This window comes from Bombyx mori, chromosome 12, assembly GCF_030269925.1.
Source record: "Bombyx mori chromosome 12, ASM3026992v2".
Lineage (NCBI taxonomy): Eukaryota > Metazoa > Arthropoda > Insecta > Lepidoptera > Bombycidae > Bombyx > Bombyx mori.
Genome location: NC_085118.1, coordinates 11,181,804 through 11,206,931, shown reverse-complemented (window position 1 = coordinate 11,206,931; position 25,128 = coordinate 11,181,804). Strand labels below are relative to the sequence as shown.

Sequence of the window (25,128 nt, the reverse complement as noted above, 5' to 3'; positions counted from 1 at the left end):
GCCAGTGCACTAGACACCGCCGTCGCCGCCGCCTGCGGCGCGACGAGCCTGTCGCGTTCGCGGAGGAGGAAGCTCGGCTGCACCGCGAATATCGCGCTGCGAAGGACGCCCTGCGGCTGGCCATCAGGCGGGCCAAGGAGCAGAACATGGAGAGACTCTTGGAGGCGCTCGAAGCGGATCCGTGGGGGAGCCCATACAAATTGGTACGCGGCAAGTTACGCCCGTGGGCCCCCTCTATGACTGAGCGTCTCCAGCCTCAGCAGCTGCGGGACATCGTTTCGGCGTTGTTCCCGCAGGAGCGGGAGGGTTTTGTCCCTCCCGCTATGGGCGGGCCTTCTGACACCGTCGACGGCCAAGCTCCTGCTGAGGTGCCCCGTATTACCGAGGCAGAGCTCCGGGTGGCCGTTGTCAAGATGACTGCGAAAGACACGGCCCCCGGCCCAGACGGAGTCCACGGCCGGGTATTGGCCTTGGCCCTCGGTGCCCTGGGGGACCGGCTCCTTGAGCTATATAATGGCTGCTTGGAGTCGGGACGGTTTCCGTCGCTCTGGCGGACGGGTAGACTTGTGTTGTTGAGGAAGGAGGGGCGCCCGGTGGATACAGCCGCCGGGTATCGTCCTATCGTACTGCTGGACGAGGCGGGAAAATTGCTGGAACGTATTCTGGCTGCCCGCATCGTTCAGCACCTGGTCGGGGTGGGGCCTGACCTGTCGGCGGAGCAGTACGGCTTCCGGGAGGGCCGTTCGACCGTGGATGCAATTCTTCGCGTGCGGTCCCTCTCGGACGAGGCTGTTTCTCGGGGTGGGGTGGCGCTGGCGGTGTCTCTTGACATCGCCAACGCATTTAACACTCTGTCCTGGACCGTGATAGGGGGGGCACTGGAGAGGCATGGAGTGCCCCTCTACCTCCGCCGGCTGGTTGGGTCCTATTTGTGGCATATAACTCCAGCCTCGGCAGCTGCGGGAAATAGTTTCTGCGCTGTTCCCGCAGGGAGAGGGGACTTTTCGGCCCCCTTTCATGGGCACGCCACCACGTCACGATGGTGGTGATGCCCCTGCCGACGTGCCCCCTCCGAAGATTTCGGGGGCAGAGATCCGTGCGGCCGTGTCAAAGATGAGGAGGAAGGACGCGGCCCCCGGCCCTGATGGTATTCACGGCCGGGTCTGGGATTTGGTCTTCGGTGCTCTGGGGGACCGGCTTGTGCGACTTTTCGAAGCTTGCCTTGAGTCGGGACGGTTTCCGACCCAGTGGAAGACGGGCAGACTCGTCCTTTTGAGGAAGGAGGGGCGCCCGGCGGACTCACCCGCGGGGTACCGCCCCATTGTGTTGCTGGACGAGGCGGGAAAATTGTTGGAGCGAGTTGTCGCCGCCCGCATCGTCCGGCACCTGACTGGGACGGGTCCCGATCTATCGGCGGAGCAGTACGGCTTCAGAGAGGGCCGCTCTACCATCGACGCGATTATGCGCGTGCGTGCCCTCTCTGATGAAGCTGTCGCCCGGGGTGGGGTGGCTCTGGCAGTGTCCCTGGACATTGCCAATGCTTTCAACACCTTACCCTGGTCAGTGATCGCGGGGGCGCTTGAATATCACTGCGTCCCTGCGTACCTCCGCCGGCTGATCGGATCCTATCTTGAGGACAGGTCGGTCGTATGCACCGGACACGGGGGTGCGATGCTCCGCTTTCCGGTCGAGCGCGGTGTTCCGCAGGGGTCGGTTCTCGGCCCCCTCTTGTGGAATATCGGGTACGACTGGGTGCTGAGGGGCGCCCTCCTCCCGGGCCTCCGCGTTATTTGTTACGCGGACGACACGTTGGTCGTAGCCCGGGGGGATGATTATAGGGAGTCTGCCCGTCTCGCCACAGCGGGAGTGGCCCTCGTCGTCGGAAGGATAAGGAGGCTGGGTCTCGACGTGGCGCTCAATAAATCCGAGGCTCTGTGGTTTCACGGGCCGCGGGGGGCGCCACCCGTTGACACCCACATCGTGGTTGGAGGCGTCCGGATAGGGGTCGGGGTGCAGTTGAAGTACCTCGGCCTCGTGTTGGACAGCCGGTGGGCTTTTCGTGCTCACTTTGCGGAGCTGGTCCCCCGATTGATGGGGACGGCCGGTTCTTTGAGCCGGCTGCTCCCGAATATTGGGGGACCGGATCAGGTTGTGCGCCGCCTCTACGCGGGGGTGGTGCGATCGATGGCCCTGTACGGTGCACCTGTGTGGGCTGAGCCGCGCAACCGGGCCACTATGGCTCGGTTCCTGCGCCGGCCACAGCGCACCGTTGCCATCAGGGTCATCCGCGGATATCGCACCGTCTCCTTCGAGGCGGCGTGTGTTTTGGCGGGGACGCCGCCATGGGAGCTGGAGGCGGAGTCGCTCGCTGCCGACTATCGGTGGCGCAGCGAGCTTCGTGCTCGGGGCGTGGCGCGTGTCCCCGAAAGTGAGCTGCGGGCGCGGAAGGCCCATTCTCGGCGGTCCGTGCTCGAGTCGTGGTCGAGGCGATTGGCCAACCCCACGTGGGGGCTACGGACCGTCGAGGCGGTTTACCCGGTCTTTGATGACTGGGTGAATCGTGGCGAGGGACGTCTCACCTTTCGTCTGGTGCAGGTGCTGACCGGGCACGGATGCTTCGGGAAGTACCTGCGCCGGATAGGGGCTGAGCCGACGACGAGGTGTCACCATTGTGGACACGACCTGGACACGGCGGAGCATACGCTCGCTGTCTGCCCCGCTTGGGAGGTGCAGCGCCGTGTCCTGGTCGCAAAGATAGGACCTGACTTGTCGCTGCCTGGCGTCGTGGCGTCGATGCTTGGCAGCGATGAGTCATGGAAGGCTATGCTCGACTTCTGCGAGTGCACCATCTCGCAGAAGGAGGCGGCGGGGCGAGTGAGGGAAAGCTCTCCTCACTACGCAGAAACCCGCCGCCGCCGAGCAGGGGGTCGGGACCGGGGTCGTATCCGTGACCTGGCCCCCTAAGAGCTAGGGGTCCCACCCATTTTGTGCGGGGAGGGACCCAGACGAGGGGTGGCGTGCTCTGCACGCTCACCCGCAATAGGAAGCCGGGTGATGGTAGACCGCGTTCCCCCGACCGCTCTGGGGGAAGGTGTAACGCGGCGCCATCAAAGCGGGCTCTCGGCCCGCTGAACGAGGGAACCGGTGGTCGTGTCGCTGGCGGCCACCGGTCCGGCGTCCGTGGGACGGTGGGATGGATGTAATGTGCTCTGCGTCAACCCTGTCCCGCCGTTTCAATAGCCCCGACTGGGCTCCGGCCCGGTCCGAGGTAGGGCGCCGGTTGTGAGCGGCAGGAGTTTTTAGTGAGGTTAAACTCCCACATACCCCACCTGCCGCGCGGGTGGGGATCGGGCGATTTTCTCCTGTGGAAAAAAAAAAAAGTGTATAATCTATGATGTATAGTGAGTAAGTAAGACAGGAGACCGGCTTCGTCCTCATCCCTACTACGTGATATTTGCTGGATGAGTGGTGACACCTGGCGGGGATAGCTGATCGATTGATAGTTGATCAGTAGTCGACCGGAGAGGGCGGGAGATCAAATTCAATTTAAAAAAAATCATAATTATTATAAACTCTGAATAAGAATTTATCGTACTACAATTCAATTATAATATTTGAGTGCCATCTTGCAACCTTATTGCGGATCTGTGCATAGAATAAAAAAAAATATTAATCGGGATGAAAAAATAGGGCTTGATCGTATAAGAGTGAAAATTGAGAGTAATATGATTTTTTTATTTTAAGTCATGACAAAACAAAATATAAAACTTGCCAAAAAAATTAAAGTTTATAATTAACAAATAAAAAATAGGGGTTGATCATAGAGGGATGAAAAATTGAGAGTAACATCAGATTTTTTATTTTAATTCATGACAAAATAAAAATAAAAATGAAAATCTTGCCAAAAAAATTTAAGTTTATAATTAACAAATAAAAAATAGGGGTTGATCGTAGAGGGGTGAAAATTTCAGAGTAATATGATTTTTTTTATTCTACGTCATGACAAAATAAAAACAAAATTCTCGCAAAAAAAATTTAAGTTTTTAATTAGTAAATAAAAAATAAGGGTTGATCGTAGAGGGGTGAAATTTGAGGATTGTATGTATTTTTGTATGTTGTATCATAAAAATATAGAAATTAAAAATTTTGTCTAAAAAATAAAAATAAAAATTTAAGGGTGGACTACCCCTAACATTTAGGGGGATGAAAAATAGATGTTGGCCGATTCTCATAGATACCGGATAAGCACAAAAAATTTCATCAAAATCGGTCAAGCCGTTTCGGAGGAGTATGGCAACGAAAACTGTGACACGAGAATTTTATATATTAGACTAGCTGACCCGGCAAACGTTGTGTTGCCTTAAATAAGATTTCTAGGGAAATTCTACTGTAGAAAAAAAAACCTCATTTAACCACATAATACTTCATTGTAAACAAAAAAAAATATCCAAAATATAAAAATAAAAAATAAATGTTTGGGGCCGACAACCCTTTTCACTTAGGGGTATGAAAAATAGATAGTAGCCGACTCTCAGACCTACTGAACATACTATTGATACACAAATAAAACCAAAAAAACATGGCTGAAAAATGTATAGTATTGTATAGCTCTCAAATATATTAAGTGTATAATCTATGATGTATAGTGAGTAAGTAAGACAGGAGACCGGCTTCGTCCTCATCCCTACTACGTGATGTTTGCTGGATGAGTGGTGACACCTGGCGGGGATAGCTGATCGATTGATAGTTGATCAGTAGTCGACCGGCGAGGGCGGGAGATCAAATTCAATTTAAAAAAAATGATAATTAAAGGAACTTGAAATTATAAACTCTGAATAAGAGTTTATCGTACTACAATTATAATATTTGATTGCCATCTTGCAACCTTATTGCGGATCTGTGCATAGAATAAAAAAAATATTGATCGGGATGGAAAAATAGGGGTTGATCGTATAAGAGTGAAAATTGAGAGTAATATATTTTTTTTTTATTTTAAGTCATGACAAAATACAAACAAAATTCTCGCAAAAAATTTTAAAGTTTTTTATTAGCAAATAAAAAATAAGGGTTGATCGTAGAGGGGTGAAAATTGAGGATTGTATGTATTTTTGTATGTTGTATCATAAAAAAATAGAAATTAAAAATTTTGTCTAAAAAATAAATTAAAAAATTTAGGGGTGGACTACCCCTAACATTTAGGGGGATGAAAAATAGATGTTGGCCGATTCTCATTGATACCGGATAAGCACAAAAAATTTCATCAAAATCGGTCAAGCCGTTTCGGAGGAGTATGGCAACGAAAACTGTGACACGAGAATTTTATATATTAGATATAGATCGGATACAGGTCATTAAAATTTTACGGCGGGGTTGTTAATTGAACCGGGCAACAACGATCCTACAATGATAGGTAAGTATCATTACGTAATTATAGAATTGATTTCTAGTAGTTTTATCCAACTAGCTTATGAAGCCCTAAGGCTCTTTATAACTTCAAGCTTCGTAAGTTTGTAGTGTGAATCTGACAGACACAGGAAATTGTTGTTTCTTTTTAATATTTACAGCTACAGATTGGCAAGCAGTTTGACTGGTTTATATATTATCCGTACAATTAAGCAGGTCAAAATAAAAACGAGTAAATCGATTTCGATTTGTTGATGAATTTGTTATGCCTGAAACAGTGGCGGAGGTACCTTATCACAATACCCTGAGTAGAGGCTCCGCCACGCTCACTCCTCCACCACCTTACTCATAAAAAAACCGAAAATATGCTCAAAGCTGTCAACGAGTATGTGTAGCTATCTCTGACAAACATTCCAGTTAAATAGGTTGGATCTACAGCTACAAACAGTTTGAGAAATCACTCAATAGCTCACTGTGGATCTTATCTGAAGGCTTAAAGTGACCCAAAGGACAACGGTACGGACGGTTCTCGGTATTTTCGGAATTCCCCGTGCGATCGAATCAGAATTGAGGATATTCGCAGGAAAATCAAGGTAATCTATCTGTATAGCCCGGAGAAATAATTTTATATACATAGTATCTTTATTTGGATCGCTTTCATGAAATATCTTTTGTCCGGGTTTGAATTGCTATACGATTGTATTGGTTTTTTTTTTTTTTTTTATGATTGAGAAATTACTGGTGGCCCAAAGGCCTTTCCAGTTTCACCAGGACAGGTGGGCGAGCAAAGGCTCAGCCAGGAGGGGTGGGATTTGCTAACAGCTGCCCGAGCGCCTCCGAAGGAGACCTAACAACTCAAGAGCAATTGCTTCGCGAATGAATCTACTACCGGATCGGAATCGCGACCCGCTGAGACGATCCGGCGAGAAACTCAGCGGGCTGATGCATGGGCTAGGTTGCACGTCGACCTCTTTGTCGAGTTCGACGAGTACGGTTACTGGGGTCCCTAAGCCTGCTCCTAGTATTAGAGCTGAAGGCATCTAATGCAAAGGTTATTGGATCTGATGGATCCGTAAGGACGTGTCTAGGGCGTCGACGGTGACTGGCTCCTGCATGATCAGGATTCGGTGAGTAGTCAGCGGCGGCAACGATAAGGCGATTATCATGACGCATAGCCTTATCGAAGTACCGTTCCGACGCTGACTTCATGTATTTCTGGATTGATTCAAGGCCCAGGTCGTCGTGTAGGTCAACGTTCCTCACGAACCACGGAGCCCCGACGGCTAACCTGCAAAAGCGGGATTGTAGGGATTGGAAGGTGTCTATGTGTGTGCGGGCCGCGTGAGCGAACACCACACTCGCGTAAGTCATGACGGGCCTTATGCAAGTTTTGTAAAGTGTCACCTTATTCCGAAGGGACATTTTACTCCGCTTACAGATCATGGGATAGAGTCTGCCGAGAATGAATGCGGCACGGTCGCGGACTGTTTTTATGTGTGGGCGGAATGTCATGGATGCATCCAGGGTGACTCCCAGGTACTTAACCTTCCTGACCCAGGGTATAGGTTGGCCGAAGAGGGTGATCGGGGGAGTGATATTTCTCCTCCTAATGCGGGAGGTAATAAGCGGTGAGTTTCCCCTTTGAAATAACACTGCTGTGCTTTTCGCCGGGTTGATGTCTATGCGCCATTTTCGGAACCACTGTCCGAGGGCTAACGCTGCGCTCTGGAGTTTACTCGCGATTAGGGACTTGTTTCTACTTGAGTAGTAAACGGTTGTGTCTTCAGCGAATAAGGCTAGCTGGGTCGGCGGCGACCGGGGAATATCATTAATAAATAAACTAAATAGGAGCGGTGAGAGAACGGAGCCTTGCGGCACTCCAGCCGTGAGTGGTCGCGGGGAGGAGCGGGTTCCCTCTACTCGATATCGAAAAGAGCGGTTCGACAAGAAGTCCCGTATGATGAGCACGAGACTATCCGGCACGCCCATGTTGAATAGTTTGAAAATCAAACCGTTGTGCCAGACTTTGTCGAACGCTTTTGCGACGTCGAAGAAGAGAGCTCCCGTGTATAACGGTTTTGGTCGATTAAGCCCCACAAGAATGTGCTCCGTGAGGCGGTGCACCTGTTGAACGCATGAGTGATTTGTACGGAATCCGAATTGTTCATCGATGAGAATGCCCTTGGATGAGACGAAGTCTCTGAGGCGTTTGTAGAGCAGACGCTCATACAGTTTGCCTAGAGACATGAGGAGGCTAATCGGGCGGTAACTCGTCGGATTATTTTTGGGTTTACCGGGTTTGTGTATGCCGATAACGTCCGCTTCTTTCCACACCGTGGGAAAGATACAGTTAGCCATAGCGGCATTGAAAATAGATGCCAACATCACGATGAGTTGAACGGGTAAAAGTTTAATAACGCGGTTAGATATACCGTCGGAACCGGGAGCCTTGCGAGGACGTAGGTCTTTGATCAGGTCTTTAACTTCCATTGAGGTGACGGGCGGTAACGCGTCCAAGGGTGGCAAGGAGGCTCTGCGTTCTACCTCACTGTCTACTAATTCTACATGAACAGGGTCCGCGGATTGAATGCTGGGCATGCACTGGGCTTGCAAGGGCCAGCAGCTCTGCTTTTTCGTCATCATCGAACGCCGCGAGTCGGCCTGAGGGGCCTACGAGGGGGGGCATAGTTACTACCGTATCCGATTTGAGAGTACGAGCTAAGCGGTAGTAAGACCTTTGGGAGGGCGCGAGTCCTTCTAAGAAATCAGACCATCTGGCATCTCGGACTTCGGCGATGCGAGACTTTACGTCGCGTTGTAGGGCACGCATTCGAATACGATTTTCCGCGGTAGGATACCTATCGTACGCACGGATCGAGGCATTCTTAGCTCTAAGGAGTTCCCTAATATCGTCGGGCAATATGAAGCGGTGAAGGAAGTCCTCCGCTACAACTTGCTTCGATGAGCTATCTAATGTCGAGGTGATGTGTGACGTTACGATGTCTATGGCTTCAGCGGTATCCTGAGGAGACGGGATAGAGTCCGGACTAAACGGAAGCGATGGTGAATCAGATTCAGCCAGGCTGATGCCCAGCGTGTGCCAATCCACCACAGTCCTCGTGACGGGAACGGAATCGGGAGCGCGACCGAGCTTCATAATGACGGGACGATGGTCTGAATCTAACTCTGAAACTACTTCAATCGAATGTAAGCGCAGAGTTACGTTTTTTAATAACGCTATGTCGAGTATATCCGGCCGATGCGCGATATTTAGCGGGTAGTGAGTCGGGGTCAGCGGAGCCACGATATCGAAGGCGAGATCATCGACTAACGCGTCGAGGCGCCTGCCATTAGGGGTTGAGGTGTGAGAGTTCCACCTGACGTGTTTACAATTTAGGTCACCCGCCAGAATGACAGAGCTTCCCATGCCGAGCAGCGCCTCAATATCACTACTTAGAACGATTTTATCCGGTGGAAGATAAACGGACGCGATAACGATCGGCGCGTGTCCAGTCAGTGAGATTCGGCATACTGATGCTTCGATGTTAGAAAGCGCGGGGGGGTCGAGTGGGACGCAATGCAGGGCTCTTCTATAGTAAATGACGGTACCACCACCACGAGCAGTGAGCCTGTCGTTCCTAACCATGTTGTAGTTCGCGATTTTAGGGTCGCGGCGCGCGGGCTTAAGCAGGGTCTCCTGCACCAAAAAGATGTCAATTTGATGGTCACGCAAAAAATCACAAACCTGATCACGTTGATTTGCGAGACCGTAAGCGTTAAAAAATCCTATCGTTACGGATAGGGGCTTGATTCTACCTATGTACGCCATTGATTACCGGCGGAGTGAGGGGAGGACGTACGTATTTAACGACGCGTATACGTCAGCGTATTCTTGCACAACGGCGATAAAGTGTTGTGCAGTGGAGGCGGCGCGAATGGCGTCGCCCAAAGCATTAACGCGATCAAAGTTGATCGACTGAAAAAAGTCGATCGCTAGAGCGAGATTGTCGGACGCGGTCGGAGGGCAGGTCGCGGGGGAGGGACGAGTCGCGGGGGAGGGACGAGTCGCGGGGGAGGGACGTATCGCGGGGGTGGGACGAGTCGCGGGGGAGAGAGTTGTAGCCGTGTTCGTGTACGGCAACGGTTTAGCCCAGGCCGAGACGCTGGGCACCGACGCCGGCACGAAAGCAGGCTTAGCCTTCGGCACAGAGGGTGCCGTGGCTTTGATGTCTGGTCTGAAAGCTCGGAGGCGGTTTTGGCGGGCGACGCGGCGATTTATTTTAGGGGCTCGGGGGCAACCACGGTAGTTCGCGGGGTGACCCTGTGTTCGGCACAGGACGCAGCTAGGCGGTTCCGTAGCGGTTTTTTGATCGCGAGTGCAAAGGCTCGTGGCGTGATCGCCCAAACACTTGACGCATCGGGAGCGCGCGTGACAATTACGGGAAGAGTGCCCGTACAACTGACAGTTATGGCACTGGCTCGGAGTGCCTTTTTTATGGGGGGCTTCGACGGTTATTCCGGAAAGCCTACAGACTGTTCGTACGTTGAAAATTTGCTTGCCCTCGGGGGTAGGCTGGAGAGCGACGAGAACCATGTTGTATGGCTCCCTCCCGCGTCCTGTGTGCATGCGGTGCACGGAATTGACCGGCAGACCTTGTTCTAGAAGGTCGGCCTTGACGAGATCGGCATCTAATTCCTTTGGGATGCCGCGTATGACCGCGCGAAGTTCACGCTCCTCCTGAAGCGTATAAGTGTGGAAACTTATACGCTCCTTTCGGAGGTAGCTTGAGAGGGCCCTATGGTCGTCGGGTGTCGTTAACTTAATTTGAATCCCGTTCGCGAGGTTACGGGCGCTGATAAAATTAATTTTTTTGGCCTGAAGGGCCAGGGAAACTCGGTCCCAAGCTGCCTTCTCTTGAAGGATTACTGGGGGAGGGGTCTGACTTTTATTTTGTGCCACTGGACGCGGCGACGGTGTGGCACGGGCAGGGGGAGCGACGGGAGTCGGAGGGCGAGGGCGCGACGCGTTCGCGGCTTTACTAATTTTAGCGGCCGCGGGAGCTCGGGACTCCGCAGCGCGCTTCTTACCCTTTAGTACCAGGGTGAATTCATCCGTCGATGAGGCGGGGGCGAGGTCGACCTCCATGTCCGAGTCAGAGTCGGAGGACGAGGAGGCAGCAGGCTCGGGAGCAGGCGACCTACGGGCAGATGCAGGACGTCCGTCGGACCCTACGGAACCCGCGGATGATCGCGCCAGGGGAGCGGCGGCCACGGCGGACGACGCAGCAGTTTTACCCACTAGTATAGGCGACGCGGGAGCGGCAGGCATGGCGGACGCTGCGGTGTACGACGCGGGAGCGACGAGCACGGCGGAATCCGCGAGAGGGCTCACGGCGTGATCGGCCTTGAAAGCCAGAAACTCAGAAGTGAGCTTTGGGTGGCGAAGTCGGAGGAATTCTGTAAATAAAGCTTCCATGATGTCTGACCCAGGTGGGGCTGTCCCGGGTCTTAAACACACTCGCCTAGCGGCGAGTGTGTTTAAGAACAATGGCCGGGCGATTGAGTGGTCGATGAGCACGTCCGCAGGCGGCGGGTGCTTCTGTCGGACTGATTGTATTGGTATTGTAGATGCAGTTGTATTAGTGCTGCTTCTAACTGTATTGGGTAGGCGCTGACACGAAGGATGTTTTACACAGTGAGTATAAATATGTACTGCTTTGAATAGTTTATTGAAGTATTTTTTTTTTTTTTTATACACGCCACGTTAACTGGTCCCGTGATAAGTTCGTAAAGAACTTGTGTTACAGGTACCAGATAACGGATATAAATGTAAGATTTTTATTATACACATACATATATTTAATATACATCCATAACCCTGGAAAATACATTTATATTTATCATACAAATATCTTCCCTTGGCGGGATTCGAACCCGCGACCCCCTTGTGTAGTGACCATGTCACTTACCACTACACCAGACGGCCGTTGTTTTTTTTTTTTATTATTATTTATTTAAGTATTTACACAAACAAACTATAACAAGAGTGAAGAGTGGTACGATAAAGAACTAACATATAGGAGTAGTAAAGCACTGACACGAACGATAGGTAGCACAGCGAATATCGATATGTACTGCCCTCAGTTTTTTAAGATTCCGAAGTGTTGAACAACAATAATAGATGATTGCCTGAATTCATAGGCGACAGCGATTTTGTCAAATTGTAAGGCGGTTGCCCAAGTAGTGGCGGGTAAGTGAGTCGCCACAGTATCATTGTTTAATTAACTGTCTTGTGGTCTTGTTCTTGTCTCAAATATATCTAGTACTCATGTCATAGAAGATAATGATAGTTCGGTATTCGGGTATTTAACGTGTAATATTGATTGATTTTAGTTTCAATTGCTTAAATTAAGATTTGGATACTACTATCTCTTGGGGTACTGTTATCTCCTGTCGCACTTTGTAAACTTGCACACTAAAAGTAAAAGCTTTATAAGATCAAATCGAAATTTTAATCGCCGAGCCACCAGACTCACTTGATTAGATTACTTCTATTTGCTTTGTAAATATCAATATGGAACACCGGCTTGGCTTATTACCAGGAATCTGTTTCTGTATTTTTATCTAAATGGATTTAAGAAAATTATGTTTGCATTCGCTTTTGACGTAGTAATTCCGCGACGTTAAAATGCACTGGATACATATTCGACAAATAGAAGTTATATTTCTTCATTTAATATGTAAGTGGATTTGCCTTTCAGGATAAAGTTCTATGCAAAAAACAAAACAGAAATGTAATTTTAATGTAATTCTTACTGGTGGTGGTATTGAAAGCTCGCGCGTGTAGGTACCACCACCCTGCCTGCTGCGGCGGTGTCAAGCGGTCCGGTGTGGAAGGTGGGACAACCGTTAAAAAGCACAATTGGGACTTATAACTCGCGCCTCAAGGTATAAGCTCCGGTAATCACTTTACACCAGGGGCACTGTGAGCTCGTTAACTCACATACGTAGTAAATAGCAATCTTAGCTTTGGAATGAAGTCTCCCCTCCCTCTGTGATATTTCACAAGTTGGTTGGTTGTGCCTTTGGTGTTGCTGATTGTCCATGATGGTCCGGGGGAGTGGAGTGGAGTAAATTATCATCAAGTGGTTAAGAATCACGGATGGTCCAAAGACCTTGTTGTTTACCTGAGCTTTTTTTTTAAGACTTACTGGTGGCCCGGAGGCCTTTCCAGTTTCATCAGGACAGGTGGGCGAGCAAAGGCTCAGCCAGAAGGGGTGGGATTTGCTAACAGCTGCCCGAGCGCCTCCGAAGGAGACCTAACAACTCAAGAGCAACTGCTTCGCGAATGAATCTACTACCGGATCGGGATCGCGACCCGCTGAGAAGATCCTAAGGTTAGGTTGCACGTCGACCTCTTTGTCGAATTCGACGAGTATGGTCACCGGGGTTCCTCAACCTGCTCCTAGTGTTAGAGCTGAAGGTATTTAATGCAAGAGTTATTGTATCTGATGGATCTGTAAGGACGTGTCTAGGGCGACGACAGTGATTTGCTCCGGCGTGATCAGGATTCGGGGAGTAGTCAGCGGCCGCAACGATAACGAACGGACATTATCATGACGCATAGCCTTATCGAAGTAACGTTCCGACGCTGACCACCTGAGTTCAGATAGGAGGGGAATGTTTGCAAATAGTTGCCTGAGCGTCCCCTAAAAAGGTTTCAATCTCAAGGGCAGACGCTCCCCGAGTCTAAGCCTTAAAACGAAAGGGATACCAAAGTGAGATTTATGTTAAAAGAGGTCTGCGTTCAGTTTTGCATTTACAAAATTGAGTTGAGTATAAGAGTGTTTTGCTATCGGCTAAACGTAACATAGAATTTGCATTGAAAGCGGCTTACACGTGTCTTAGCGGAACATTTTTCTGCGCCATCTTTGAAGAGGATTTGCTAGAAAACTGCTATATTAGGGCCTGTGCACACCACGTTTTTTAATCGCGCTGTCGACGCGCGTTTGTAGCGATACAGACGCGATACGCACGCAAGTCAGACGCAGTCTGTAGACCTTTGCACACCTGTATACATTCAAATACGCGTTTGAATCGATACAGACGCGATGGTAACGCGCGTTTGTATCGATACACATGCACGTTAGTATCGCGTTTGTATCGCTACAAACGACAACAAACCGCTCTGTAGGATAAAAGTTAGTTTAAAAAACGTGGTGTGCTCAGGCCCTTAGAGTCTTTAATACGAAATATAACATTGTACGATATTTAAATTGTTGGTTTCTTATACGGGAATAATATTTTGAATAAAACAATTTCCTCTAAGGGTATTAAATATTTTCTATCGAGGTTAAAACTGTGTAACAAATGCTTTGTTAAGTATTTTCTAAGTTTTATATTATTTCCGACGTTTTGGATACTTAATTTTTTTTTGGTTATACTCGTAGATAAACGAGGCGTGCTTTCGTTGATATTTGAATATTGTACTAACTACTCCATTTTTATTGACTTTTAAGGTTCATTTCACACAAAACGAACAAATAGTAAATTGAGGCCTGGAAGCTTAAACTTTCGTTTGACGGAAATAATATAATGTTAATGACAGTAAAAACAAATCGCGAACTAAGGCGGCTTGTAGTTATTATAATTAGCAAGTTATTATAGTTTCAATTATGATACAAATATTAGGTGGTATAGTGGTGTAATAAGAGTATAATATAAGGACGTATAGGATATTTTGAATGAGGTATTCGAGTCGTCGCAAAATGAAAGAAATCATAGTAAGCGACTATTTAAAATTCTAAAAAGTATAATTCCGAGTTTCTTTTTAACTGTAAACTAATTTATTTATTTTTCACCTTTGTATATAGGTATATATTTTTATGTAAGTTTATTAAGATATAGCACCGTTCAGTTCGCTTATTCCTCTCCCTGCAAGGTTGCTTGGAAGAGATCGATAAGGCCGCCAATTTATGTCACTGACTATTGTTTGTTTTATATGCTTACTCTGTACATATTTTATGGTGTTAAATAAAGTGTTATATTATTATTATTATTATTTATTCTTCAAATGGATTTCGTGGCAATTTCACGAATAAACACAAATCTATAGACAGTCAGTTAATATGAAAACAAATTGCTGTATATGTAGGTCGATCGTGATAAATCATAATATCAGGGTATTGCTCTCTAGTTTCATCAACATTGGACAATACAGTTGTGTCTGAGATCCATAAACACACAATGACTGATACACGATGCAAGCTGTCCTAAAATGTAAATAGTACATAATATGTCGTTGTCGATTTGGACGAGTCGTAGATACTTAGTTAAATCTACTCTTACCGTTTCATCTCATGTTCCTGATCGGGAACATTTTGAATACCTTTCGTTCATTCGTGACCACGAAAACTGTGAAGTATTGAAAACCTAGGAAATATACGCCATTATAATAACTAGTGGTCCGGCAGTAGTTGAAATTGAAGTATAATTAATTGAAATCATAAGTTTGTAAATTATTATGGTTCTATTATCAAATACTATTTTACTTCTATAATCACTGATAACACTATAGACACATAATATTAAAAACAATATTAAAAACCTAATTTCAATTTGACCACAATCTTTGTGCAATAACAAAAGTTTCACAATGAGTCTACATAGGTGTGTGTGTCAAATACATGGTAGTGTGTGTTATGTTTTTTTTATTGATTTAATGTATTGTTAATGCGTTATTTAAAAAAAATATTAGCTTTCTGCACTCCTTCTCTATATGTTCTATTGTGAGAAATTTCATACTCCTCCGTCCGCGCAATTTTCGTAAAAAGGAATACAAAGTTTTTGCTTCACGTATTAATATATAGATATTGAAAATGACAATAAAAAAACGCGAGATTAAATCTTAAAATTAGTTTCATTTAAATATAAATTTTTAATTTAATTTAATTTAAATAATTTGTGGGCAGCGGCTTGGCTCTGCCCCTCGTATTGCTGAAGTCCACTGGCGATGGTAACCACTCACCACAAGGTAGGCCGTATGCTCCTCTGCCTACAGGGCAATAAAAAAAAAAGTATGTAATACTGAAAGTATCGAAAGGGAGAAAGTTTGTTTTTTATTATGCGATGCTGATGTTTAATTCCTGCAGACGGGTACCAAATATTTTTTCAGCCCTTGGACGTCCTTCCCAAAGTCACGGGAATCCGCCGGACGCAGGCTGTGTAAGACTGGTTGGTTATTGTGGCGAACTTTGGGCGAGGCGTATGTCTAATAGTGGAACAATTTATATCTAATGAAATACATGCTCATGAAAGAATAGCATCGCGTTGTGAGTTTATTTTCCAACCTATCGAGGAAAGAAAGAAAACCTCAGTAGGAGCGTCATAGCCGAACTCTGATGTCGCATTCATAGCGGGAGGGACGAAGCCGATATTGGGCAGAACATGATGAATCGCAGCTGCTGAAGCTGGTGACGGATAGTTATCGGGGCACTCACTGCCGTAATTTATATGAACGCCTTCGAAGTTCCTCGTCGATTGTCTCCATAAGACTCAATGTCTGGTGCTTGGTCTGTCTGATGTTCACCTTCATTGCTACTTGCACAACGTAAAACTTACCGTGCAAATCATTTTAGCAACGTGTACTATGGTTTACAAACTTTCCGTTCGAAGGATCGAACCTCCTAAATTATATAATTGAGGGATTTTGTGGCTTAAGGTGGCATTTACACTGCGGTGTCTATGGGTCCTGGTGATCACTGGACGCCAAGCGAATCACGAGTGCCCCGGTCGATTAAAACAAGCATTTTCTGATCAAAATGGTGTACTTATTCAAATTATGCATCGAGGTAGGTAGCAGTTTCCAAGCTGTGATAACGTAGAACTTTTGTTGCCACTTATCTCTGGTCTGCCACGGGATCGTTTATGAATCTAGTTTCCTAGTACAACATAAAAATGCAAATCCAAAAAAAAAAAAATATGGACTGTGATTTTTGTAAAAAAAAATGGTGCACGTGCAACTTGCACATTGTTAGCTGATTTCTATTGGTTTATCGCATAGGTTAAACGAGCTCGCGGCCCACTTGGAGTTAAGTGATGAGAGTCGAGTGATATCTATTATCATAATGTGAATACCATCCACCTTGCTATGCAGAGGGTGAGGACATTGGACAACCTTAATAAAAAAAAAAAAAACACAGCTTTTACTAGTTTAGTTTTCAGAAAGAAAAAAAATGTTATAAGGGGCGAAAGTTCAACATTGTCTCGTCCATAAAATAGAAAAAGATAATATCGTATTTGTAAATAAATTGTACGGAATGAAAATGTTTATTGGTGTTTTCTTTCATAAATCATTGACCTCGTCGAAACCTGCGGCGTAAGTAAGATCATGAAATAAAAAAATCGATTCTGTTTAAATTATTGAATAAATTTGAATGTTTACATCAAAATTATACGTAGTTCGACGTTACGGTGTTATCATCATTCCTCCCATGTAGATTTATAATGGTATTAAATATTTTGTTGTGTGTTTTTTATATTTTTTTATTTTACTTTATAATATACAAATTCGCAAATGATTGATTATCCTCTCATGAATCCAACATGCCGAAACAATCAAAATACATGTACACATTTCAAACTACATCTTTAGTTCCAATTTAGTTTCATTTTTGCTCAAAGAAGCCTTGGCTATATCATTCCGATTGGTACTGTCTGGTTTTCGTCTAGTGAAAAAATCCTGGGAAAAAAAAACATACACTTCATAAACTTTCGTTACAAACCTACATATAAATAAAATAATGTACATTATATTCACAATACCCTAGTAGTATTTATTTAATTTGGCTTGGTTATACAGAACTAATTTATTTTCATGTCAAGTTTGGCTTCACCTTCCTACTATATATTAGTGGTCTTCGATAATGAACAACAATCCATGCCAGGGTAACTTGAGACAAGTGCAGATGAGGCCTGACCTCAAATGCTGGTGGCAGGGACGAAGGAAAGGTTTAAAGAGCGCATATTTTCTGAGATTTCTATCACAGTCTATATAACACAAAATAATGTTTCTCCCCAATGCCTGCCATTGTCTGAGTAAATACGTTATTTTATTCATACACATAAATACACATAAATTTGTATAAAGCACCAAACAACAAGGAAGGCTTTTTCTCCCTCGGCAGCCGACACCATGTCGTTTGAAACTGATAGTTTAGGTATAATTAAAAGCTATAACCCGAAATGCCTCATTTGAACTACGTGGTTTTTTGAATTTATCACAAATCCAAGCTTGGAAATATTTAAATAAGGATTTTCCGATAAGTTTTTTGGTTTTTGTTAAAGCTTCAACTGGTGAATGAGGTCACGGCTCAGCTAGTGTTAAGTCATTAGCAGAGCCGCTGGAATAACAACCTGCTAGATGATGTCACTCCTGGTTAAAACTGTGTTAATTGTAAGATTCTCTCAGCTGATTTGTGACGGTTAAGGTCTTTTAATATTTGTTTCGTTTTATTTTCAAAATTTTCTCTTGTTCTTCTTAAGAATAATGTTTGTTACCTTGAACGCACGTCGAAATTTCCGTGACATGAGACTATATAGGATCGGGTTTAAGGCGCTCGATGCGTACGAATTGTAGCATAAATAATTCACTATTTTCCATGCCTGAAAGTAAAATCGTTTATAAAGATACACAGTATGTCTTATGTAAAAATGAAAAAGCATATCATGCGTTTGTTCAATTTTTATTTGCATCATGGCAGCGACGTGTTTGAATAAAAAAAGAAAATTATGTGGTGTCGTGGGACACCAGGTAGGAACGAAGTTCCTTCGGCTAATGTAGAATCGACACAAATTGCAAAAAAAAATCGTATTCAATTTTATGTAGGTTTTCTTGATTTTTCTCTTAAATTTTGCTGATTACTTTTTATTTAAGTACAAGAAAGTATTTAGGAAATTCAGTATTTTAGGAAATAATAAATTACTTAAAATAAAAAAACATCGTAATTCAAATTATCAACTAAAATAACAAAATATGTCTCTTTATTTTTGTTTGACAACATAAAATTACATAGAAATAGAAAAATAGAAATAATAATAGAAAGAGAATGGATGAGAGAACGAAAAGAAAGAGGGAGAAAGAGAAAGGTATTATACACTACTCGCTTGTGTATGCGACTGTCGCGCCTGCGCACGTCTCATTTAACGGTTTTATTCCACGCACTTTTTTCCACGGATTTTTTCTTACGGTTTTACTATCACATTTTTTTCAGTTCGGTCGCGCAGCAAAATCCCTATCCCCTCCAAGCCTGCCGTAAGGAACTTCGTTCCAAAAATAATAGTAAAAAAAAAAACAATTGAAAATCCGATTACGGAAAATAAACAACAATGGGAAAATGGTAGTTTGAAAATACTAGCTAATGGGCTTTCAACTAATTACGTACTAGATTATAGTTAAAAGGTTCCTACGAACCTAGATAAAATGTTTACGTCACCGCGTTAAACAATTTTTTTACATTTGTTCGAAAATTGTAGTTTCATTATTTTGATGGCGATATTACTTAATTAAGGATTCGTTTGCATTAATTGATGTTGCATCAGCGTTCTAGACCCTAACCGCTGTGGTCCGGAGTATTAATGAGTATTTATTATTTAAATTAACAAAATTGTAATAATTGTTTGCTGTTCTGCGCTGAAAAGATTTTACGAGTACCTACTGTATGTATGGCAGACGTTAAGACGTATTTTAACCGAATATAATTTAGGGTCCAGGCGACTCAGCATCTAGAAATGGCATTCAACGAATCTCTCAACGAGGCAAAAGATAGGAATAGGTGGAATGAAACAGTGAGAAGACTATTAGTACATAAGAATTATGATTAGGGTTGCCAGACGTCCCGTATATCCCGGAACGTCAAGTATTTTAGGCTTAATTTAAAATGTCCTGGCGGGACTGACTCTGTCCCATATTCGAACCGTACGATTATAATTGTATTGATTTTCATAAATATGCTAAAACCGAAAAAATATTATTTTAAAAGTGACTTCTCCTTGGAGAAATATAAAAAAATGGTGGGTGTACTTATGTACGCGCGTAAGAAGTTATACTTTATTTTTATTAAATTTATTTCTTTTTTTTTAACATTAAATAATTAATAATAAATATTTAAAGTTAATAATTTAATAATAGTTAGTATGAATTATATTAAATAATAATTTTGTCATTTATATTACTAAAAAATGAATACTTATAACACTTTTTTTACGTGTGTACATGCGCGAAAGTTCACCTGCGGCTATGTTCAGACTCGCCAAGTTACGTCGGTCGTATTGTAATGAGCGATTTAGTGGGCAACTTCATTTCTGTTAAATTTGTGTCACGGTGCGCACGCATCGTAAAATTTCACTCTCATCAATTTTTCATAACGCGCCGAAAGAAGTATAACTTCAAAAATAAAGAATGTCACTATATAATTTTGTTTTTTATTTGTCCCGGGTAAAAAACTAAAATCCCGTATTTTTTGCCTATTTAAGCATTTGTCCTATAAAGGCTGAAAAAAAAACTGGCAACCCTAGTCACGATCTTCAACCACGATAGAACGACTGAAAACAAGAAGAATTTAGTGATACATTTTTTTAGAACTATGAATTAAGATTTGTTTGTTAAGCTTATATTTAAAATCTTACAACTACAACAATCTATTTTTTCGGTATCATTTTTGTTTGTATATTATTTTAGACAGAATAATACTTACATTATAATGCTTCTCATAAACACCGGGCCAAATCAACATGATGCGCAGGTAACAGTATGGTGACCAGAACAGAAAAAACGAAAGAGCTACAGCCGCTGAAACAAACAGAAAACACGTAAATCAGTGTAAAGATATTGTGCGTATGATAAATATTCGTGAGCCTACATTTATAGTGAGCCTATATTTATAGTTTTATTTTTGGCGAGCTTCCTAGACGGGCAGCTCATCACAGGAACTAATGATAACCACAAAGCCACAAAGAGAGTCGTGAGACCTTTTTTCACTAAAATATATTTATTTGGACTTTTATCGATCAGATGGTGCCCTTAAAATAATATCAATACCATTTATATCTGTTTTAGAGAGCCGTGAGACTTTTTTTCACTGAAATATAATTATTTGGGCTTTTTTCGATCAGTGCCCTTTTATTGCAGATATAAATCTGCATGAGAGACAATCACGTAACTGAGCGCTATTGCACATTTTCGACGTTTCAAAAATTCTATTGGCCCATGACCTAGACCCTGTTTTGAGTTCAACAATACATCAGACAGTGAAACTTTAGGTACACGCTCTTATAATAGTATTTCCCGAAATTAAGCGATGAATGCAGACTTAACGAGGGTAGTTTAAAATCCTTGGGCCCGTGGATTTGTCGGCTAAGCCACTTAGACGTTTTGCGACATGCTGAGTGAATTATGATATAAAATTAAACGTAATTAATAGTCTTATGTGCGTTGTGGTACAAAATGTGAATTTCATCCGAGGAGTTCACGTACATCTTACTTTATGATGTTTAGTAATTTGGGAACGAAGGCCGAATTTAATCTTAGTTAACTATTAAATACCAAGAAGGGTATGTTGCATGTAATTTAGTTAAAGTTTAGTTTTAATTTGTTGTAAAGCCAGAACATCTGGGTATAAGATGTGGCTTTAATTATTTTTGTGCTATTAATCCGTATGTTCAAAGAATGATTTGAGGAGTTGCGGAGATGACCTCATTTTTCTATTGCAGCACTATAAGTAATGTATAGTAGAAAGAACGCAGAGAAGAAGAAGATCGTTCCAGATTATCCTTTTATTATTTACGAGACCGAAACCCTGAATTGATGACCACACTTTTTTGTGGTTTATATATATAGTATATAATTTAAATTAAATGGTTTAAAACTAATAAAATTCACTACAGTAAACCGAAATAATAATTAATTTTATCTTTTTTAATACTGTTGATACTGGTTAGGATATTAGAGCGAAGTTATATAAGTCTTTATACTGTCCTTGATGCGTATGAAAATTTTAAATTGTGCGGCTTAAAGTCAGTTATATTGATGATCAACGATTCTGTTACATACAAACAAACATACATTCTAAGTTCATAAAGTCATGTTAAAAAAAAAACTGAAGCAATGTCATTATATAACTTTATAAAATTGTACGCCTTGCGTTTTATCTGTCAATCTTCTGTAAAAGAAGGAAAAAATGTCATAAATATCATTTAATAAGTATTGCTTTACTCCCTTGTTATATATTAAAAAACTCAATGAAAATTTCATGTACATTTTGGTACGTCTTTTCTGGTTATTGTATTAAGTGATAGGCAGCTGCGACTAAGTTGCGTCTTTGGTATTGCCGATGTCCATGAATGAAAGCCAACTAATAACCATTAGGCGGGCCGCAGGCTCATCTGTCTTCGATGACAATAAAACTTACCTAACATTATGACCGCTTTATCTCTGTTTTGTTGTCCATTGCTGGCGGGACTGCTCCGAAGTTTCTTTTTGAATTTTAACTCTATTGTTATTAATATGTACAATATTATAATAATCGTCATTGGTATCACGTAAAAAACAAAGATCTCGGCTGCCACAAATACACTCACGATGTGCGACATTGCTACATAGCAAAATACATATTTCTTCTCTTCAATCATATCGATATACAGGAGGTCCGGTATGCAAAAGCTGCAGGACACGAACCATATAACACCGACCAGTTTGAAGACACGCGAATTAAGGGACAATTTCTGTCGAAGAAATGGCCTGGTGATGACCAGATATCGTTCGACGGTAAACGCGGTTATAATCAGCAGGCTACAATTACTAAGACAATCCCACAGCACGAAATGCAGACGGCAGCCCACTTCCCCCAATGGGTAGAATTCAGGGATCCAAATGATGTAAATGTCTATTGGCACAAATAAAGCCATGAACAGGTCGGTAATTGCAAGGTTGAATAAATAGCAGTTAGTCGGAGTTCGCATAGAACGATTGCGAGCGATCACAGCACAAGTACAACCATTTCCGATTAAACTCAGAATCATTATAACAGCCAGTATAATACTCAATATGATTTTGACTGTGAGGCTATCTTCTAAGACCTGGCCGTTGTCATAAAAAGCCATCCCCACGGGTCCGAAAAATGTAATATAAGAATTATTCTCATATTCGCTATTATTTGGTTCCATCATTATTTCGAAATGAAAAGAAAATTATTACTATAAAATCACATGTTCTAAGTCCGGGTTGTATGTATGTACGTGTCCACCGTGTAAAGTTGTCACTTCGACTAACGCGTAGAAAGTACTATCCGTGATGAGTTTTCGCGAAAGCCCTGAAGTTAACATACAGGGTGTTCATTTTCGTCTATTTGAAAATATTGGCATTTTTTTTATTACCCTTGTACGCAGACGAAGATACTCATCTAATGGTGAGAGATTGTCGGCGTTCATGGTCGTCAGAAATGTCGGAGGCACAGTCAAACCGCCGCAGACTGCTAAGCATATGCAAGCACTTAATTTGTTAACTTGTAACTACGCTATATATATAAGTATTTAGATAATACGAATAGGTATGTGATTTTATGTTAGTATTGACTAAAGTGTAGCAATCAATAAAATTATTTGTTTACTGGGAATTTATTATATAACAATACTAGCAGACCCGGCCACACGTTGCTGTAGCTAAGGTTTTTGTTTCTAAATAACACGTGGCCGTAATGCTAATATCAAATGTTAACAAAGTAAGAACGATTGGATTTCACTGTATTGTGTTTACTACGAAATAAATTTCACTTATACTTTAGCCTCAGCAACACGTGGTGTTTATGCCATTAAATTGTAGCTTATGTGAAACGTTGGTATTTTTAACACAGCGCCATCTATGAGATATTAATGTCAGACAATTGTTTTACAGAGAACTGGTTTAAGGCGCCATCTGTTTTAGACTTATGAAACTTACAATTAATAACAATAATTAACATAAATAATTTTATTGTTATTTAATAAATATTGCGGCCATAATCGAAATAAAAACCATCCTATAGCGTAAGGTTGAACAAAACACATATTTAAAAAAAAAGTTAAAATCGGTTCAGTAGTTTAGGTGTCCATCGCAGACAAACAACGTAACACGTAATTTATATAATAATATATTAAGATGAATAAAGTTGTTATATCCTAGTCTTCTATAAGATTTTTTTGCCTACCTATTCTAGTAGCTTCGAGGGACTATGCTAGGTTCACCGAGTGTGTTCCATTAGACCAGTGATTCTCAACTTTTTTTTTGTTGCGGCACATATTTAACGATTTCAAAATTTGGCGGCACACAAAAAAAAAAGATAAAAATTATTTACTTACTACAACACACTGCATAAATAGTTTATCAAAAAAATTTAATATACGAAATAAACTAAAATATACTATAATTTTTTTTTTTGTGGATTTAAATATATAATCATGTTTAAAATATTTTTCTTTTAAAATGATATAATTTAATAATATTAACATTATTATAAATATTCGCAAAATTTGGCGGCACACAAAAGTGCCGCGGAACAGTGGTTGAGAATCACTGCATTAGACGCTGAAACTGGAAGTGACATTGCACGGCTAAGTCTTCAAGTTTGGGCTTATAGCTATGCATAGCTTGTTTGACATCTAATGAACGCTATTGATGGCGCTGGTTCTAAAAGCTAAACTTATAACTTATTTTTTTATATTCCTTTCAGTCTTCTATAGCAATCTTTATATTAATTTTCTTTGTCTTCATGATCCATTTATTAAAAAATATTTTCTATTCGTGTTTTAATACTTTAATCCCGTTTCAATATTCTTGGTTTCAACAATGGAATTTCGGGCGTCGGTACCCTGATAATAATTTTGGGCTCGTATGAATTTATATTTCGGACAAAATTAGATTATTTTCAGTTAAATTAATAATGAAACGTATTATATTTTTAAAGATTCGATAAATCTTTCATATTCTTATGTAAAAAATTTTTCGAAGCTTTTAATTAAATTGTTTTGTTTTATTTGTTTGAAAATACGCCAAAATAGTGCATTTTTCTACGCTTTTTCACACAGTGAACAGAGCCCACCCCACAGCCTTGTTTCTGTATCTGCGACACAGAATGGGAATGGCTGGGAATTCCGATGATTGATCGCAACCCTATTATCGTGGCCGCTGCTGATTATTTATATATCGGATCCAGGAGACAGGGCATCGCAAAGCAGTCGTCGCATGAACATGTCATATCGGACTCTTCTGACCTGCTCTCGGGGCTGCTATTCAAAGCACCGGCCAACTATACTTATCAAATAAAAAAGCGTCTTTTTTGAGAACATCCCCTGTATAAAAGTAGCACTGCGTGTATACAATCGGTCAAATTGATGGCAGCCATACAGTGCAATGTACTATATGTATCGCCTAATTGAAATTACTATCTACTGTACATAATATTAACGGTTTGTTTGCATACTTATTTCTATGCTTAACAAAATTGGCATCTCGTTAATAGAAATTCCTGTTTTCGTTTCACTTCAAAGCAAGTGAATTTTGTTTTAGTGAAGTGATCGTTGTGTTACGTTATTATTATATTCGTAATAATGATCTAAATATACATGAAAATCGTATCGTCTTTGGTAATTTCTGTAATCTTTCAGTCCTACATTTGAAAAATCTTTCACTAGAAT

General features: G+C 42.6%; 1 protein-coding gene across 1 annotated transcript; it reads right to left on the bottom strand.

Moving 5' to 3' along the window:
* Positions 1-16,939: 16,939 nt before the first annotated feature.
* On the bottom strand, positions 16,940-22,726 carry NGR-A2 (neuropeptide receptor A2). Its single transcript, NM_001134265.1, is given in 4 exon segments — positions 16,940-17,143; positions 17,962-18,066; positions 20,157-20,251; positions 21,870-22,726. Coding segments are annotated over 4 exon segments (1,056 nt in total). The 5' UTR covers positions 22,627-22,726; the 3' UTR covers positions 16,940-17,044.
* Positions 22,727-25,128: the final 2,402 nt, after the last annotated feature.